The sequence below is a fragment of the Lynx rufus genome, unplaced genomic scaffold, assembly GCF_022079265.1.
Source record: "Lynx rufus isolate CCGP_SWC_20201006 ecotype Redwood Valley unplaced genomic scaffold, mLynRuf1.p SCAF_23, whole genome shotgun sequence".
In the NCBI taxonomy this organism is placed as follows: Eukaryota; Metazoa; Chordata; class Mammalia; order Carnivora; family Felidae; genus Lynx; species Lynx rufus.
Genome location: NW_025814838.1, coordinates 2,239,657 through 2,253,763, shown reverse-complemented (window position 1 = coordinate 2,253,763; position 14,107 = coordinate 2,239,657). Strand labels below are relative to the sequence as shown.

The 14,107-nt window shown below is 52.7% G+C and overlaps 1 protein-coding gene across 3 annotated transcripts; it reads right to left on the bottom strand.

The window, feature by feature from the left end:
- Window positions 1-3,005: 3,005 nt before the first annotated feature.
- On the bottom strand, window positions 3,006-12,625 carry CLN3 (CLN3 lysosomal/endosomal transmembrane protein, battenin). 3 transcript variants are annotated; one of them, XM_047087867.1, is made up of 16 exons: window positions 12,537-12,625; window positions 12,227-12,349; window positions 11,993-12,071; window positions 10,671-10,767; window positions 9,785-9,856; window positions 9,313-9,392; window positions 9,090-9,175; window positions 8,520-8,592; window positions 8,294-8,437; window positions 7,283-7,395; window positions 6,182-6,228; window positions 6,038-6,106; window positions 5,890-5,945; window positions 5,705-5,798; window positions 3,489-3,629; window positions 3,006-3,386 (listed from the first exon to the last, which is right to left on the bottom strand). In XM_047087867.1, the coding sequence occupies exons 2-16, from the start codon at window positions 12,270-12,272 to the stop codon at window positions 3,267-3,269; spliced, it is 1,317 nt and encodes a 438-aa protein (XP_046943823.1). In that variant the 5' UTR covers window positions 12,273-12,349; window positions 12,537-12,625; the 3' UTR covers window positions 3,006-3,266. The 3 variants fall into 3 exon arrangements, 2 of the variants coding, with proteins under 2 accessions (XP_046943823.1, XP_046943825.1); XR_006963614.1 differs by lacking the exon at window positions 3,006-3,386 and having other exon boundaries at window positions 3,543-3,629; window positions 5,032-5,798; XM_047087869.1 differs by lacking the exons at window positions 3,006-3,386; window positions 3,489-3,629 and adding an exon at window positions 4,668-5,198.
- Between the last annotated feature and the right edge of the window lie 1,482 nt (window positions 12,626-14,107).

The following is a 14,107-nucleotide window of genomic DNA, read 5'->3' as shown; positions in this document are numbered from 1 at the left end:
TTACGAGGGGTTGGAACTTCTGTTATTCCCATTGGACAAATCAGTAAACGGAAGTGCAGAGATGAAGGTAATTGCCCGAGATCGTGAGTTAGCGAATGGTGGAGCTGGGGCCCGCAGACCGGGCTTCTCTGCCTGCAAAGCCCACGCTATTAACCATCATGCCCACGTTTCGCTGAGCGTGGGCCCCAAACATCACATGTAGTGATGGGATGGTCTCAGAGCGTACTTGGATGTTCACTTTGAACTCCGAGAGTTATGTACCAGTAGGTCTTCCTCGACTGAGGACGGGGTTCTGTTGTGATGAACCCATTAAGTCGAAACTATTTTAATTTGAAAATGCATGTGAGGGGCGCCTGGGTGGCGCAGTCGATTGAGCGTCCGACTTCAGCCAGGTCACGATCTCGCGGTCCGGGAGTTCGAGCCCCGCCTCAGGCTCTGGGCTGATGACTCAGAGCCTGGAGCCTGTTTCAGATTCTGTGTCTCCCTCTCTCTCTGCGCCTCCCCCGTTCATGCTCTGTCTCTCTCTGTCCCAAAAATAAATAAACGTTGAAAAAAAAATTAAAAAAAAAAAAAAGAAAGAAAGAAAATGCATGTGATACACCCAACCTACTGAACATCATGGCTTAGCCAAGCCTACCTGAAATGTGTTCAGAACACTTATCCCAGCCTGCAGTGGGGCAAAGTCATCGAACGCAACATCTATTTTACAATAGAGTGTGGAATACCTCATGTGATTGATTGAATACCGTACTGAAAGTGACAAAATGGTTGTACGGGAACACAAGGGTTGTAGGTGAGTCTGTCGTTGACCCCGGCCATCGCGTGGCTGACTGGGAGCCGCGGATGGCCGCCACTGCCCCGCGTCACGAGAGGATAGCACCACGTATCGCCAGCCCGGGAAAAGATCAAAATTCCAAGTTCCAAGTAGAGCTTCTACTGACTGGCTCTCACGTTCACACCATTGTAAAGTCGGAAAATTGTAAGTGAAACCCTCATGAGTCAGGGACTGTCTGCGTTTATTTTAATGGGGTGTAGAAGAAAACATGTAACTAGCATTTCAAACTCATGATTCCAAGAGTAGCATTAAGCTTCCTTTTAAAAATTTATCTTGTCACTTAATTAAAAGAAATACTAAGGTGAATAAAAGCACTCGATGGGGACGCCTGGATGGCTCAGTCGGTTAAGCATCCGACTTCAGCTCAGGTCATGATCTCACGTGTGTGTGGGAGTTGGAGCCCACGCTGACAGTGCACAGCGTGCTTGGGATTCTCTCTCCCTCTCTTTGCCCCTCCCTTGCTTGCTATCTCTCTCTCTCAAAATAAATAAGCATTAAAAAAATTTTAATGAGGTGGGGGAGGGGCAGAGAGAGAGAGAGAGAGAGAGACAGCGAATCTGAAGCAGGCTACCTGCTGTCAACGCAGAGCCTGACGTGGGGCTTGAACCCACACACTGTGAGATCATGACCTGAGCCGAAGTCAGGTGTTCAACCTACTGAGCCACCCAGAAGCCCCTAAAATTTTTTAAAAAATATATGATTTATGCAGGGGCGCCTGGGTGGCTCAGTCAATGAAGCGTCCAACTTCGGCTCAGGTCATGATCTCAAGTCTCGTGAGTTCAAGCCCCCGTCCGGCTCTGTGCTGACAGCTCAGAGCCTGGAGTCTGATTTGGATTCTGTGTCTCCCTCTCTCTCTCTGACCCTCCCCCGTTCATGCTCTGTCTCTGTTTCAAAAATAAGTAAACATTAAAAAAGATATGATTTATGCATTTTAGTGTATAAAAATTATACCTAAAAAAAGGGCTGTACAAAAATACTAGATTCTAGCTAATGCGCATGCTGGAGCGTTTAATGTTTATTTATTTATTTTGAGTGAGAGAGAGAGAGAGAGAGCGAGCAGGGGAGGGGCAGAGAAAGAGGGAGAGAGAAGATCCCAAGCAGCCTCCACGCTGTCAGCATGGAGCCCGACATGGGGGCCGATCCCACAAACTGTGAGATTAGACCTGAGCCAAAATCAAGAGTTAGATGCTTAACTGACTGAGCCACCCAGGCGCACCTGCATGCTGATGTGTTTAGAGGGAAGTGTATTGGGGGCGCCTGGCTGGCTCAGTCCACAAAGCATGCAACTCTCGATCTCAGGGTTGTGGGTTCGAACGCCATGTCGGCTACAGAGATCACTTTAAAATAAAATCTTGGGGGGCGCCTGGGTGGCTCAGTCAGTTAAGCGGCCGACTTCAGCTCCGATCGTGATCTCGCGGTCCGTGAGTTCGAGCCCTGCGTCGGGCCCTGTGCTGACAGCTCAGAGCCTGGAGCCTGTTTCAGATTCTGTGTCTCCCTCTCTCTGACCCTCCCCCATTCATGCTCTGTCTCTCTCTGTCTGAAAAATAAATAAACGTTAAAAAAAAATTAAAATAAAATCTTGGGATGCCTGGATGGCTCAGTTGGTTAAATGTTCGACTCTTGATTTTGGCTCTGGTCATGATCTCCCGGTTCATGAGATTGAACCCTGTGTCAGGCCCTGTGCTGGTGGAGCCTGCTTGGGAGTCTCTCTCTCCCTCTCTCTCTGCCCTTCCCCCACTCTTCCTCTTTCTCCCTCTTTCTTAAAATAAATAAACTTGAAAAAATAAAATAAAATCTTAGAAACATAGGAGAAATATATGAAAGTCAGCCTCCTACTTTGAAATATGTCACAAAAATAAGATAGGCTGATTTGCATGGAGTGTTACATATGGGATAAAGTAATTCTAGCAAAAGGTTTACTGTGGAACCATGCCTACATGAATACGAATTCTCTCAACCTCCCTGTAGGCTTGAAAACTTACATGTTGGGGGGAAATGTATATATATGGCCCCGTACAGTGAATGAATGAATGAATGAATAAGGCCTCAAAGATGAAGTAGAAATCTGCTGAAATGCTTTATGCTCTCCTGCCTACATTCCAAAGTGGGTTCATATTACTTCTGTAATAAAAGAAACATTTTTTTTCAACCAGAAAAAATGGCACAGGAATCAATTGACAAAATAGGCATTTATTCCAAGGACATAATGCCGTGAAGAAACCCCCCAAGGCCAGCCTGGGAGTGGGAGAAAACGGCTCCCCCCAGCTCAAGGGGGAACGGAACCTCGGTGCTTCTCTGCACCCCAGCCGTGCAGGGAAGCCTGGGGCGGAGCTCTGGGAATGAGCTCTGGGCTGTGGGCCTGCGGCCTGACTTGCCCGCCTGTCAGCGCAGGCCCAGATTAGTGTGACCGGTGCTCCAAGAAGCCAGAGTGTCAAGACAGATGACAAAGGAAGTCGTGCAGAGGCAGGGCCAGGAGCCCTGACAGGGAGATGCCCAAGGTGTCGGAGATACAGGCGGCCGCCATGGCAAATTCCCGGTGCTCATCACTCGTCTGGAGAGGGCAGAAAGCAGGGGTGAGGCTTCAGTCCTAGACACCCGTGCCCTGGCCTTCCCCAGCGAGGCTACCCACAACCCTCAGCCAGCTGGTGCTGACCTCTAGCGCAATGTTGTGGAAGGTGTTCACATAGGCAGCACCGCCCAGGAGTCCCTCATACAGAATGATCAGGAAAACGAGGTAGATGCTGGGCAGGAAGCTCAACCACACGTCCACCAGCAGGAAGGCCAGGTTGAAGCACTATGGATGCAGGGGAGGGGAGGGCTGAGCCTGGGACTGGCGGCGGGCAGGGAGGTTGCGATCCCATCCAGTGGCCCCCGGTTCTGAGAGATGCTGAGAGGGCTGACAGGCCTGGATCACATCCCAGCACCCAGCTGGGCTACCAGACCCTGAGATCCGGGGTAAGCCTGCTCCCTGTCCCGTCCCAGCACCCGAGACCTCGTAGGTCTTTCCCCACCTCACCTTTGGTCCTGTCACTCCTGCCGCCTGGAGCGCTATTCCACCTTCCCCTCACTTGGGATCTCCTAGCCACCACTGTTCATGGCTCAGCTTGGATCAGGACCCCTCCCACCCCAGTGCCCTCCTCCCAAGGGCATGCTCCCCCCCCCCATTTTACCGGACTGAGGCTACACATGCACCAGCAGTTCTCAACCGGGTGTGATTTTGCCACCCAGGGGACATTTGGCAACATGTAAAGATGTTCTTGGCTGTCACGAGTGGGGACGGAGTAGGCAGAGGCCCAGCCCCCTGCAGGGCACGAACGGCCCCACGACAAAGGATGGTCCAGCCCCAAACGTCAACAGTGCCGAGGTTGAGAAACTCTGGCTAAAGTGTTCTCAGTTCTCTTACGAAGCTTCTCCGACCCCACCCAAGGGGGTAGGTCCCTCCTGTGTGCTCCAGTCCTTCAGAGGATCCCCAGTGTCCCAGGTCTGAGCACACAAGGTTGCCTCCCCAGTGGGTAGGCCACCGTGGCAGCTCACAAGGTTGATGTACATACACCTGGGGGTGTGGTGACCCACATAGACCTTGCCCTCAGAGGTTCTCATTCATGAAGTCTGAGGTAAGCTCAGAGACCTGCACGGAAAAGAACACACCCAGTAGGGGCGCCTGGGTGGCTCCGTCGGTTGAGCATCCGACTTCAGCTCAGGTCATGATCTCACAGTTCATGGGTTCGAGCCCTACATTGGGCTCTGTGCTGACCGCTCAGAGCCCGGAGCCTGCTTCAGATTCTGTGTCTCCCTCTCTCTCTGCCCCTCCCCTGCTCACTGGCGCGTGCACACTCACTCTCTCTCAAAATAAGTAAATAAATACACTTAAAAAAAAAAAAAAAGGACAGCTAAAATCTCAAGCCACCCATTTCAGCGGCATCTACTGAGTTCAGAATTGTTGACGCAGTGCTTTGGCACTTCGGGGGTACATAGCCCTGGGTTCGCAGTACTGCTCAGACCAACAGAGAAGAAAGCTGGAGGCCATTCACATGGCGGCGTCATAACCCAGAAGTGCAAAATCTTCACTTGCCCTATATCTCGTTATCCGAGGCATGAGCTCAGCTTATTAAAAAGGACTTTCCTGTACTAACCAAAGATGTAGTTTGAGAGTTACCTTCAGGGGCTGTAGACACATGACTTTGAAAACGAGTTACCTCCAGGGGCTGTAGACACATGACCTTGAAACAGCGAAGGCTGGTTATGTGAAGCTACTTGGCTTAGACCGTTGGGAGTGGATGGTGTTTGTGCACTTAACGCTGTAATACTTTTGCTGTGGGAAGTCACAATTTGCTCGCCAGCCTTGAGGTCAGTAGCCTGTTGACTACGACATCACCGATTCTATTACAATGAACCATCCAGAATAAAAGAATGGTACATTTTTTTTTATCCTTAGAAATGTTATTTGAAACCCTGTGTCTCTGCACGAGGCTTGTGGAAATAACCATTAAGTGAGTGCTTCTAATGGGTTAAAACAGAATACAAAATCTCATTTTCTTCTTCTTCCTCTCACCTCTATTTCCTACGACTGCCCTGACAAGTAGGTGTTGGCCACACCCGATTTATAGAAGAGGAGCTCTAGGCTCAGGCTGGTGTAGAGACCGGCCCTAAGTCACCCAGCTACAGAGTACACAAGCTGGGATTTGCACCCAGGTTTGCCAGGCTGCCGAGGCCACGCGTTTTACGCAGAGCCGGGGCCCTGCTGGCCTTCTGTCCCCCGGGCCCAGAACCTGATGGTGAGCAATAAATAATTCCTGCTGAGGGAGGGAAGCCTGGGGTCTGGGAAGCCGGGAGCTACGGTGGGAACAGAGGGAGGGCTGGGCTCGGTACCTGCAGCAGGGCCAGGACCCACGTGAAGCGGATTCGACAGCAGCGGAGAGAAGAGCGGGACACAAAGACGCCGGCCTGGTAGAGCATCTGGTACCTTCGGTGGAGGCAGGGAGTAGGCGGAAGCCCTTCCGGGTGCCACCCCCAGCCCCCTGCCCGTCCTGCCGCCACACCCTCGCCCTTCTTACCAGCGGTACTGCTGAGCGTGAGTCAGGGACGTGTTCCGGAAGAACAGGAGCTCAAACTGCAGCAGAGAGCAGACAGGGCAGACGGTCAGAGACACGCGGGGCCCCGCCTCCATTGCTACTCCCCCCCCTCCCAGCAGCCCTCACTCACAAGCCCCTGATTGATGAAATACTCCGCAAAGTAGACCAGGACCAAGGGGACGATGTACCACAGCAGGCCCTGGAAGGGTCAGAAGCTGTAAGTGGCAGGCTGGCAGGCGGGCACTGGCCACGGGGGACCCGCCACCATCCATACCTTGAACACGGTCCACCTTTCCTGAAGGGAGAGGTTCGAGCTGGAGTCTGCAGGGGAACAGGGAGAGAAGGGCAGGTGAGGCTGGCACGTTGACTCGGCACAGGGTGCTGGTGTGCAAGAACCAAGCACGCTCACGCTCAGTGAACGCACTTAAATGCCACCGGACTGTACAATTCAAAATGGTCAAATTGAGGGGCGCCTGGGGGGGGGGGCCAGTTGGTGAAGCGTCTGACTTCCGGCTCAGGTCATGATCTCGCGGCTTGCGAGTTCGAGCTCCGCGTCGGGCTCTGCGCGGACAGCTCGGAGCCTGGAGCCTGCTTCCGATTCTGTGTCTCTTCCTCTCTCTGCCCCTCCCCTGCTCGTGCTCTGTCTCCCTCTCCCCCTCTCAAAAATAAACATAAAAAAATGGTGAAATCGGTAAACTTCACGTTAGCTCTGTTTTACCACTGCTTAAAAAGGAAGGAAGGAAGGAAGGAAGGAAGGAAGGAAGGAAGGAAGGAAGGAAGGAAGAAACAAAGAAAGAAAGAAAGAAAAGAAAGAAAAAGAAGAAGCCGGTGAGACGTCTTCACGGCTCATGTATACAGCTCAAAGGCTACACACTCCATCCCAGCCAAGCTGGTCCCTCCTGTTTCTTGAACATCCAAGCTCATTCCCACCACAGGGTTTTAGAATTTGCTGCTCCCTCTGCCTGCAACCTGTTCACCCCGACATCCATAAGGCTGACACCCAGTCATTGAAATTTCAGCCCAAGGACACTGCCTCAAAAAGGCCTTCCGGACCACCTTCTCTATGCAGGACCCTTCTCTTTTTCCTCCTGGTTCCCAGCAGCAAAACCGCTTTGTGTCCGGCCAGCACTTACCAATGCTTGAAAACAACACATTTCCGATTCAGCTGCTTCTTCACGAATCTCCCCCCTTTCCTATGTCAGTCACCTGGTACCCCCAGCCAAGTGCTCAATGAGAGCACTTCTTGAATAGATGAACGCAAATGATTCTTACCATAACCAGCACATCCACTCCCCCCCCTTCCCGACTGGGTCCACTGTAGACAGCAAAGGCTAAAACCCGGCGAGAGAGACAGTGACGGCTCTGCGTCTCTTACCTGGCTTCGCCTCGGGGGCCTCGCTGTTTATCAGGGGCTGCCGGGCTGATGTCTCTGCCTCTTCCTCCCCTCCAGGGTCCTGGGGCTCGGGAGATGTGAGCAAAAAGAAATAGCTAGGAGCGGGTGGGATGAAGGTAAGACCAGAGAGGCCGCTCCCTTCCAGGGCACCACCCCCTCCACCCATCATTGCCACAGCCCCTCATCCCGTGCCAGAGATGATCGCTCTAGCTACCGTGTGTTACGCATTCATTCAACTTTTCAAATTTCCGTCACTTCTAATTTGCCGTATCTACGCTCCTCCTATATACAATTTTTTTTTTTTTGCTTGTTATTTTCCTTTAAATTGATTCCCTTTTTCTACGTGGCCTTGTTCTAAGCATTAATATGTGGATAACAGGTTGGATTGGCTAGTTTAAATTTTTTTCCTAATACACTCAAAATTAAGTAAGGGTCCCCCCCACCCCACCCCCGCAAATCATCTTGGGATCCACACTGTACCAGAGGCTTCACACACATCACCTCATGAGGACACAAGGAGAACTACCGCCATTTAAGATATGGGGAAACTGGGGCGCCTGGATGGCTCAGTTGGTTAAGCATCTGACTTGGGCTCACGTCATGATCTCACGGCTCGTGAGTTCGAGCCCCGCCTCAGGCTCTGTGCTGACAGCTCGGAGCCTGGAGCCTCCTTTCGATTCTGTGTCTCCCTCTTTCTCTGCCCCTCCCCACCTTGCGCTCTGTCTCTCTCTCTCTCTTTGTCTCTCTCTCAAAAAACAAGTAAACATTTAAAAAATTAAAAAAAAAGAAGATACGGGGAAACTGAGGGCCGGAGAGGTGAAACACCTTGCCCCACACTACACCGCTAGCAAGTGGCGGCTCCAGAACTCAAACCAGGTCCATCAGAGTCCAGAATCCACATCCCCTCTTTACAAGGCGGCCAGGATCGGAAGACTGGGAGCAGGGTCTAGTTCTCTCCCCTAACATATCACCCTCCCAGCCCAGGCAGCCTACCTGGCCAGCAGCAGGGCGGGGATACCCAGCATGGACAGCAGGGTGTGCTGGGGGGAGAGGCCAGCCTGGGTGAGGCCCAGGTAGGACAACGCTCCCAGCAGCCCTGCTCCCCCGGTTCCTGAGGACCACCAGGAGATCACGGCCCTGAGAGGAACACAAGGGTTGAGGAAGGACCAAAGCCAGCACCGGGAGGTCCTCTCCCCGACTCCCTGCTCTGCCTGCTTACCTGGGGTAGAAGGCGGTGAGCGAGAGGAAGGTGACCTCCCCCAGACCTGACGAGATGCTAGCCAAGACCACACCTGGGGGGGGAGGGGGGGACAAGCATGGCAGTGACCACACCTAGCCTCCCTGATATCTCCGGTCCCCTGAGGTGTCTGGCCAGGGCCTCCTCTGCATCAGCTCAGCGGAGCTAAAAACAGATCCCTTGGGCAGGCGGGCTTCAGACCTGGAGTAGAACCAACCCGCTCCCCCGCACATCCTCTCACAGGGAATGGTACCTCCATCCACCCAGTTATCAACTCCGGAGCAAGAACTCATCTCTGATGCCTCAGCCGTCATGGAGTCTTGGTGACTGCTCGTCTTGAGCTCCCGGTATTCCATCCATTCCCTCCTATCTCCCCACCCCCCAACCCCTCCAATACGACCTCATCCCCCCTCTCCTGCCTGTGACAGTCCTGGCAGGCTTCTGAGGGTTACACAAACAATCCCTTTCCTCGGGGAAGCTGGGGAGACTACCCCACGATGCTCAGTTTCGGTTCCTCTGGGTTCCCCACCTGACACAAAACCTCACACTCACCACACAGGCTGGTCCCCACTGAATGAGAAAAGGCAACCAGGATGAAGCTTCCCGCAGAACAAATCCCACTGACGAGCACCCGGGGGCTGAGGGGGAGAGGTAGCGAGAGAAGAAGAGGGTCAGCTTCCGCCCGCAACTCCTCAGCCCTCTGGCCGTCTCAGCCCTCCTGGCCTCCCCACTCTCAGATCCCACCTGCCCTTCCTCCCACCACCCCCACCCGGACCTGTAGGGCAACAGATGAAGACCAAGAGGGGCCAGCAATTTGATGACGAGGGTGGGGAGGATGTCGGCCAGGAGCACCGCCTGGAACGGGAGAACACATTGAGACCCCAGATGGTCCCAGGCACAAACCTCCCAACCAAGTGGCCAAGGAAAGACACACACCAGCTGGGTCGACCCGCTACAAACACAGGCCCTGAAGTCAGACAGCTCTGGGTTCAAGTCCCAGCTCTGCTGCTCCTTAGCTAGGAGTCAACAAGACATTCACACTCTCCGAGTTTCAGTTTCCTCGTCTGGAAAATGGGGGATGGTTATAGCGCCTAGCTCGTAGCACTGCTGTGTGCATTAAATGAGCCAATATAGGCCACACACAGAAAAGGCTCAGTAAATGGTCTTGATTATTATAATCACGACAGTCGCAGCTGGGTGCTGGGGGTGGGGGTGTGGGGCAGGAGGAGACCTGTGGGGGTACTCACAGCCGTGGAGACAGAGTTGCAGTCAAATCGGGATGAACTATTGTGGGTGGTGGGCGCTGGGTCTGGGTCTACCTGATAAAAGAGAAGAGTCTTTTACCCAGGGAGGCAAGAGGAGAGACCAAAAGGGCCCGACTCCAGTCCCAGCTCAGCCCTAACTTGAAGGATGGGTTTGGCTCCGCACTGTACTCTTGGGACCTGGCTTTTTCTATGTGCACAACAGGCAGGGTGAGGGGGCCGTGGAAACCTTAAACTAAGGACCCGAAGGCCAAAGATGGCCCTGTAAATGGGCTCTACTTGGGTAACACATTCAGGAGCTTTCATTTTTAAAGATTTGGGTTTCCAGAAAAGCTGATCTTGGACCGAATTCCCTGTGGGGCCTGTAAGGAGGTGGCTGCTGGCCTTTGGCGTGCATCCCCTCGCTCATCATAGACAAGAGGGTCTCAATGGGAGGTGATTATAGCCCCCAGGGAACATTTGGCAATGTCTGGGGACATTCTTGTCTCAACTGGAGAACTGGGGGGGCGGGGGGGGGATGTATGCTACTGGTATCTAATGGGTAGAGGCCAGGGATGTTGCTAAACACCCTACAATGCACAGAAAGCCCCACAACAGAGAATTCTCCAGCCTAAAATGTTCAGTGCTGGGGTTAAAAAAACCCTACCAGGGCCCCACCCAGCCAAAATTTGAGTTTGGATACCTGGCACCAGTTGATTCTTAAAAACCCTTCTCACTCTGAGGTCTGGGAGATTGGGAACTTTAGTCCTCTTGCCCCAACCCTTGGCTACCCCATTCCCTGAGTTTTTCAAAGGGGCCCCTGCCCTAGGTTGAGTTCTTCATCTTCCCATAATGACTAAATATGGTGGCGGTGATAGAGAGGGTCACTTACGTGGCTTTGGTTCCCGGATGCCCTCTGGTGGCTAAGGATGTCATGGGCGGCGCTGAGCATCACCACATAGGAAAAGTTGTTGCAAAGGCCCAGGAGCCTGGAGTGAGCATTATAGACCTTTTGTTTCTTCAGTTTTATTGAGATATAACTGACACAGAAGAACAGATCCCAGCCTCCTTCCAGGCTTACAATCTACCCACAGTCCTAGCACCAAATCTCCCCTTCCTGTGGCCTTCAGTCAGCTCCCTTGTTTTTCTCTGTCACTAGGGCCCCCCCCCCCCCCATCTCCATTCAATGTTAGGGCTAGAAATAACTGGCTTTGGGAGGCAGACTTGGGTCCACATCTTATCTCTCCCAGGAAGAGAAGGAAGTCGTCCTTGATGCCTGTCTCCTCCAAGCTTCCACCATGATTCAGTTCCTGGGACTATTCTCATCCACTGATCCACAGTCTCTGACGTGCTGTGGGACAGTAGAAAGATCCCGGAGCTTGAAGCTCGGAAGGGGTCACGTTCAGATCCCAAACCTGCTGCTTCCTACTTGAGTGGCCTTGGTCTCCTCATGGGTAAATGAGGATACAAGTTTCTCTTCTCACTGCCTCGCAGGGGGCTGCAGGGATGAAAACAAGATAATACCAAAGTCCTTTATGACCCATGAAGAATCTTTTTTGCTTAGTCTCATTTCCCAGAGCCACGCTCAGTGATGGGAAAGGAACTGGGCCAAGAGCCAGAGAGTTCACGTGCTCCTTCCACAAGCCTACAAAGTGGTACTACCGTTCTCATCTTGCTGCTGTGAAACCGAGGTTCAGAGGGGTTACGAGACTCTTCCAGAGTCACGTGGGAAGTCACTTCCAACCCAGTGTGCCACCCAAGCCCTCGATGGTCAGGTTAGTGCTAGAAGCATTTCCCAGAGCTCAATATTTGAATGATTCCAGGAGGTAGGTGGATGATCGTTTAAAAAGCAGGCATGTGCTTTTTAAAACATGCATTGGGAGAAATACTGGCTTTCTGTCTAGAGTAGTGATTTAAAGTTTTCTTTAAAGAAACACATGCATTTACAAATCTAAAGCCTGACTTGCTTGAAGTAAAACACGAAGTAGTCCTACAGGTGAAATGAGGATCTGGCCAAAATAAGAAGGTGGTAAGTAAATGAATAAAGTCTGGGAACTTTACCGGCTGCCTTGGGCAAACCAACTGGCTCAGTAAATATTTGTGAATTCAGCTCCTTTTTCAGAGCTCAATTTTTTCCTCCTCAGCTCTTTCTTCCTGTTGCTTCCCCTCTTCCCACCGCATTTTTACTTCTGCTGAACTCTTCGGGCCACTCACCAGAAACCCATCGCGTTCTTCCAAAGGGCTCCCTGACGGTCTAACAGACGGGGCCGAGGTTCGGGGGCGGTCTCCTCCCCTGGGAAGGCGAGAAGAAGCGAGCATGACCTCCACCCCACTCGCAGGTGCACGAAGGCCCCACGGGGCTCCTCCCGGGGCCGAGCCAGAGCCCGAGGCCCGAGTCTGGTGGGAACAGAGGCTGTCACTCTCAGGAGGGCGCGCAGGAATACGCACCCTCGGAATCCAAAAGGCGCCGCCGCGAGCCCGCACAACCTCCCATGGCATCAAGTTCAGATCCCGCGAAGGGTTCAAAGTCAGCGAGAGTCCAGGCTTGGCTCTGACCCGGCGGATGAGGGTCTGCGACAGATGAGAAGGATCAACGCCCCACTGCCGGTCCCGGCTACGGCTTCTCCGCCGCACTCGCGCCCGGCGACCCACCACGTTACCCCGGGCTCCATCTCGCGCCCTCGCACACCCCACCACGTCCCACCCGTTGGACTCTGCCCCCGCCCCCCTTTAAAGCAGGGGGCTCTGCGGTCTGTACCTTTAAGAGCAGCTGCAAGTTCGGCCCCGAGGTACCGCAGGTGGGCGGCTCACGTGACAACACCAGCGGGTCCCTCATCACGTGCTTTTGGAGGTCACCACAACTTCCGGGTCCTCTCTCTGTCTTCGCTTTGGGCCTTCCCAGCCTCGGGGCGGGGGACAGAGAGAGGCCGGGAGAACCCTGGAACCGCTGGTTTAAAACTAGAGCGGGTAGGATCAGCAAAGAAGAGCCACGACATTAGACTAGCGGGGCGCAAGGTCTTGACCGTATCCTGCCAGCACTAGGCATGGCAGCGAGCGGCTTCAGCTCCTCTCGCGACCTTCAATTGCCAGAAATAAATATGGCCACCGGGTTACTCCCTTCACTGTTTCTGGCCGGGAACAAAGACAGCCAGTTTCGGGCATCCTTATTCTTATCTGTTGCCCTTAGATTGCTTCGGAACTGAAAATAAAGATAACACTCATCAAAGAGGATTTCTACCTATTGGCAATATCCAAAGCATTAAAGAGATCCCTTTCCCCAAATTATCCTAGAACTGAAGATTATCACAGAAATAGTCCCGCCTCCCCCGTCGCTTTACAGATGAGAAAACAAAAAAGGAAAATTGCTGGTGAAGACGCAAAGTGAGACCTAAACGTGACCTTAGAGACCTTTTTAGCAATAGGAAATAGAGCACCAGAGGCAGGTGTGTTTGGCTGAGCAGGCTGCAGCAGAATTCCTGCCTGCATCGAGGATACTTAGACCTGACGAGTAATAAGGTCCAAGATTCTGATTCTGTGATCTCATCTAGTCCCTTTAATTGGAAATTTAGAAGGTGGGGATTAGGGGAAGAGGTGTAGATCAAGGTCACTTCACATAGTCCCAAGTAAGGAGTGATTATTCTCTTACCTTTCTCTAGGTAGTTAGGCAGCATCCTGAATTTTCTTCATGGAGTCCTTCCCCTGCTAATCCCTTCTATGGGCTTCCACCAGCTGGTGCCCACCTCTACCAGCTCTTTCTCACCACCAAGTCCTCAGGCTGCTGTTTGACATGTGCCCCCCTTGGGCTGCTTCCCAGGTCACTCAACCAATGAAATATGGTGTCCTACTACCCTTGTGGTGCCCTAGAAACTCAGCAACATGTCATACATGGCCTCTGCCTTCAAGGAACTCACAAGAGGTTGAGAGGTAGACACAAATAACCACAATACAAAGCTTAGCCAAGTTTTGTTTTGCAAGAATGACTACAGATGAGGGAATGGACATTGGAGCCACCAGCCCGGCCCCTTCTTCCCCTTAGGGAAGCATTAATGACCCTGAAATGAGAAGCCAGAGCTCTTACCAACCCCTCTTCACTCCTACTCCTTGTCCCTAGGCAAAACAGGAACCACAAACCCCAGCTTCCTCTCACAGAGTGGCTGTGGCTTGTGGGGGAGACGGAAATGGCTGAGGTGTGAATACAAGACCTGAGTCATTTAAGCTGCAGTTGCCACGGCCCCCTCCCCCCTCCCCAATTCTGAGGTCTCCTGCTCCTACGTTTTTCTTTATGGCCTCCCTTCCCTTGCCCTTCAGCTCCAACTATGCACCTGAGTC